At 43.7% G+C, this 3266-nt stretch overlaps 1 protein-coding gene across 1 annotated transcript in view; it reads left to right on the forward strand.

Annotated features, from left to right (window-relative positions):
* The window catches only part of ARHGAP6 (Rho GTPase activating protein 6), a 244454-nt gene extending 241424 nt beyond the window's left edge, over positions 1–3030 (forward strand). Inside the window, exon 12 of the mRNA XM_039874318.1 lies at positions 1426–3030. Within this exon, the coding sequence (XP_039730252.1) occupies positions 1426–2256 (831 nt within the window). The 3' untranslated portion in view covers positions 2257–3030. The remainder of the gene's footprint in view (positions 1–1425) is intronic.
* Positions 3031–3266: the final 236 nt, after the last annotated feature.

Genomic DNA, 3266 nt, shown 5'->3' on the forward strand with positions numbered 1-3266 from the left:
CCGCTTTGGATATCTAGAATGTTTTTATGTTTTACATAATTAAGTCGATCACTCTCTTTTGTGAATTCTTTCCCGAAATTAATCTTTACTTAAGCATTGGCTAGTCATCTATACATTTTTTCATTCATAGTAATTCCTTCTTTTAACCTTAATCCTTTAATCCATCGGAAATATATATTAATATATAGCATAGAGCGTGAAGTACAGAAATTGTTTTGTTTTGTTGTTCCAAATATGTATAGTTGGGTTCTCATTGTTTTGTAATACCTCCCATATTACATTTGTAAAGCACAGTGCATTTTTAATTTAATGGCCTCTAACGCAGCCAACTGTAATACAGTGACCCATTCGCTAGCTGCATCTCATTGTATCCTATGAAGGGCTTCACTGCATCTTCCCCCAAGGATAAGCTATTCCGAGATACTCGGCTTCGTTTTCCTTCTGCTCTTTCAACTCTGAGCTGTCCCTGTGTAAATGCTCATGCCCCCCTCTCCCCGCAAAATGATCTTGTTCTCTTTCCCTGCCTACCTTTTAAGACACGAGAGGACAGGGCAGATCCCTAGGAAAAAGGCAGTCTGGGGACATAGAACTCCTCATTTCCTCGTGAAATGCAGTTTCGTTCTCCCTTCAGTTTCTTGAAGGAAGTTGTGTCAGTCAGGGAAGACTAACCGCGGTAACAAACGGCTCCTAAATCTCTTAAACTACCACGGGTAGATATCACCCTCACGTCACCGTGCAGTGTGGATCGTGCAGGGTGACAATGGGTGGGAGTGCTCCGTTCTACATGGTCCCTTGGGGGCTCGGGTTCCTTCCAGCCGATAGCTCCCCATTCTCAGAGACCTCAGAGTCTTCCATAGTTTCTCCATCCTAGGCTAATAATTGAGGGGAGGGAGTGAGCAAGAAAGAGTAGGAGTATGTTTGTTCGTTCGTTTGTTTGTTCGTTTATTTGTTTGTTTGTACTAGATTAGACCAGGGCTAGAAATGGCTCACATCACATCTTTGCACGTTCTATTGCTCAGACCTCCCTTATGTGGCCCTCTTAACTGCAAGGGAGGCTGGGAAATGTCATTCAAGAAGGAGATGGAGGGATGTGGTGAACAGCTGGCCAGTCTCTCCCACAGTGGTGGTGGTAGAATATACACAGCGCTGCTGTCTTCATTATCTTCTGGCACCACATGGGACATTGTAGAGTCAATCCATTATCCCTACGGCTTCTTTTTGATGTGGTAGAAACCAGAAAACTGTACACTTTTGTCCTCCGCATTGCTAATTCCACCGGACAAGACGGGAGCACTTCCTTCATCTTGTAGGTTTCATAGCTTACCTGTCAGCGTTTTGGTATCTGTATTTGGAGCTGCTACATGAATGATGCCAATAATCAGAAAGGATTTGTCATTCCTGTTACTGGGGAGTCTTTTATTTTAGGCGGCAGCGGCCAAGAGCGCCTTGTGCCTTTTCAGTTTTCAAAGCTGGTCGTGGGAAGGCAGTAACAGGATGCCCCAGCAGGGGTTTCTCCAAACTAATTCCATTTCTTGCCCTTCTCTCTGGCTTTCAGGTTCCTATGGAGACTTTTTTGAAAGCAGCTCTCCATTACGACCAGGGCCATGCTCCCTCTCTCAAGGGAACCTGTCCCCAGATTGGCCTCAGTGGCAGGGGAGCCCCACAGAACTGGACAGTGGCACACAGGTCATTCGGAGGACTCAGACCACGGCCACGATCACGGAGTGCAGGGCTCACCCTCCTGTGTCCCGCGTCTGCAGTACATCCCCCACCCAGGGCGGCAGTAGGAGATCAGGGCTGGCCACACCAAAGTCGGAGCAGTATTTGACTCTGAACAGTGCCGAAGACCTCGCCGAGAGCATGCTGAATGCAGCCTGGCTGCAGAGCCGCGCCAAGCCTCTGCACCAGAGACCTCGGGAGAGCGCGAGGCACGACAAGAGGCCCCCTCCTCCTTACCCCGGTCCAGGGAAGCAAGCTTTAGCATCGGCCCACCAGCCCGCAGAGCCACCGTTGTGGAGGCGTCAGAGGCCAGAAGAAGGCTCGGGATCAGCTTTGGAAGAGGGAAGCCAGACAGCCGAGCGCGAGCATCAGGCCGCCCAGCAAGAACTGAGCAGCGCCTGCTTGAGTCCCGCTGGCGATCAGAACAGTAAGGCCCTGGGTGAAGCCAGCTGGCTTGACTGGCAGAGAGAGCGGTGGCAGATCTGGGAGCTCTTGTCCACCGACAACCCCGATGCCCTCCCGGAAACACTGGTATGAGCCCACGCCCAGCTTGGGCCCCCAAGTCCCAAACAGCCTTCTTTCACTCAGTAGGGAAAAAAAGTTGGTGTTGGACAATTGGACAGTTACTTACTTTTCTTCTTTTACACTTTTCAAAAATAACACAAGAGAAACCCAATTCACTTAAAGATAGTACAGCACTAGTACCCTTGACATTTTAATGAGATTCTGTGCATAGCCAGCCTTAGGGAAACACACACAAAATATATAAATATATATATAAACGGATTGCGATAGCCCATCTAAAAACTACTCACAGTGGCTCTATATAAGATAAAACTCTTGCTTTGGTATAGCTTAATTGTATTTATGTGTCTTCAGTTTTGATTATTGTATATTCTGTAACAGATTATGTATGATAATCATTTATGATATATTCACAGAAAACAAAAGAAATGATTTTTTTTAATCACTTCACTTATACTAAGCAATGAGATTCTATAGAAGATTCTAGAATATGCACAAGCGGGTTTCTGTGCTTTTGCCATAGTTTTTTTTTAAAGGGGGACAGCCCTTCTTCAATGCCTAAGAGAAACACTAACAAAACAAAATAAAACAGAATATGAGAAGACGTATTTTTATATAGTAGTGAGATACAAAAGAATATAGTCACTGAATGCTTTTTCGTATTGAATATATTTTAAGGAAGATATTAAATTTGATATGGAATATATTTTTAGAATCTGTTTAGAAAGGATTCAGTCAATCAAACGAGAAAGGTCATGCCTGAGCAAAAAAAAAAAAAAAAAAGAATGATTAAGAAGTTGTCTTTCCCATTTTAGGTCAAATTCAATTTTATATAGACCATATATAATATATATTTATAATGTGTAATTGTTCTGCTTTTTTCAAAACTGCAAACTGGAATCCAACTATAAAGTGATTAAGAATCTAAATAGAGTATTCAAATTAGAGAACATGGTTTTTCCTTTTGTCCCATAATCAGTATTAACCAAATTATATGCAATGTTATGTAAAGTAAATCACAT

The sequence above is a fragment of the Pteropus medius genome, unplaced genomic scaffold (assembly GCF_902729225.1).
Source record: "Pteropus medius unplaced genomic scaffold, Ma_sr-lr_union100, whole genome shotgun sequence".
NCBI lineage: Eukaryota > Metazoa > Chordata > Mammalia > Chiroptera > Pteropodidae > Pteropus > Pteropus medius.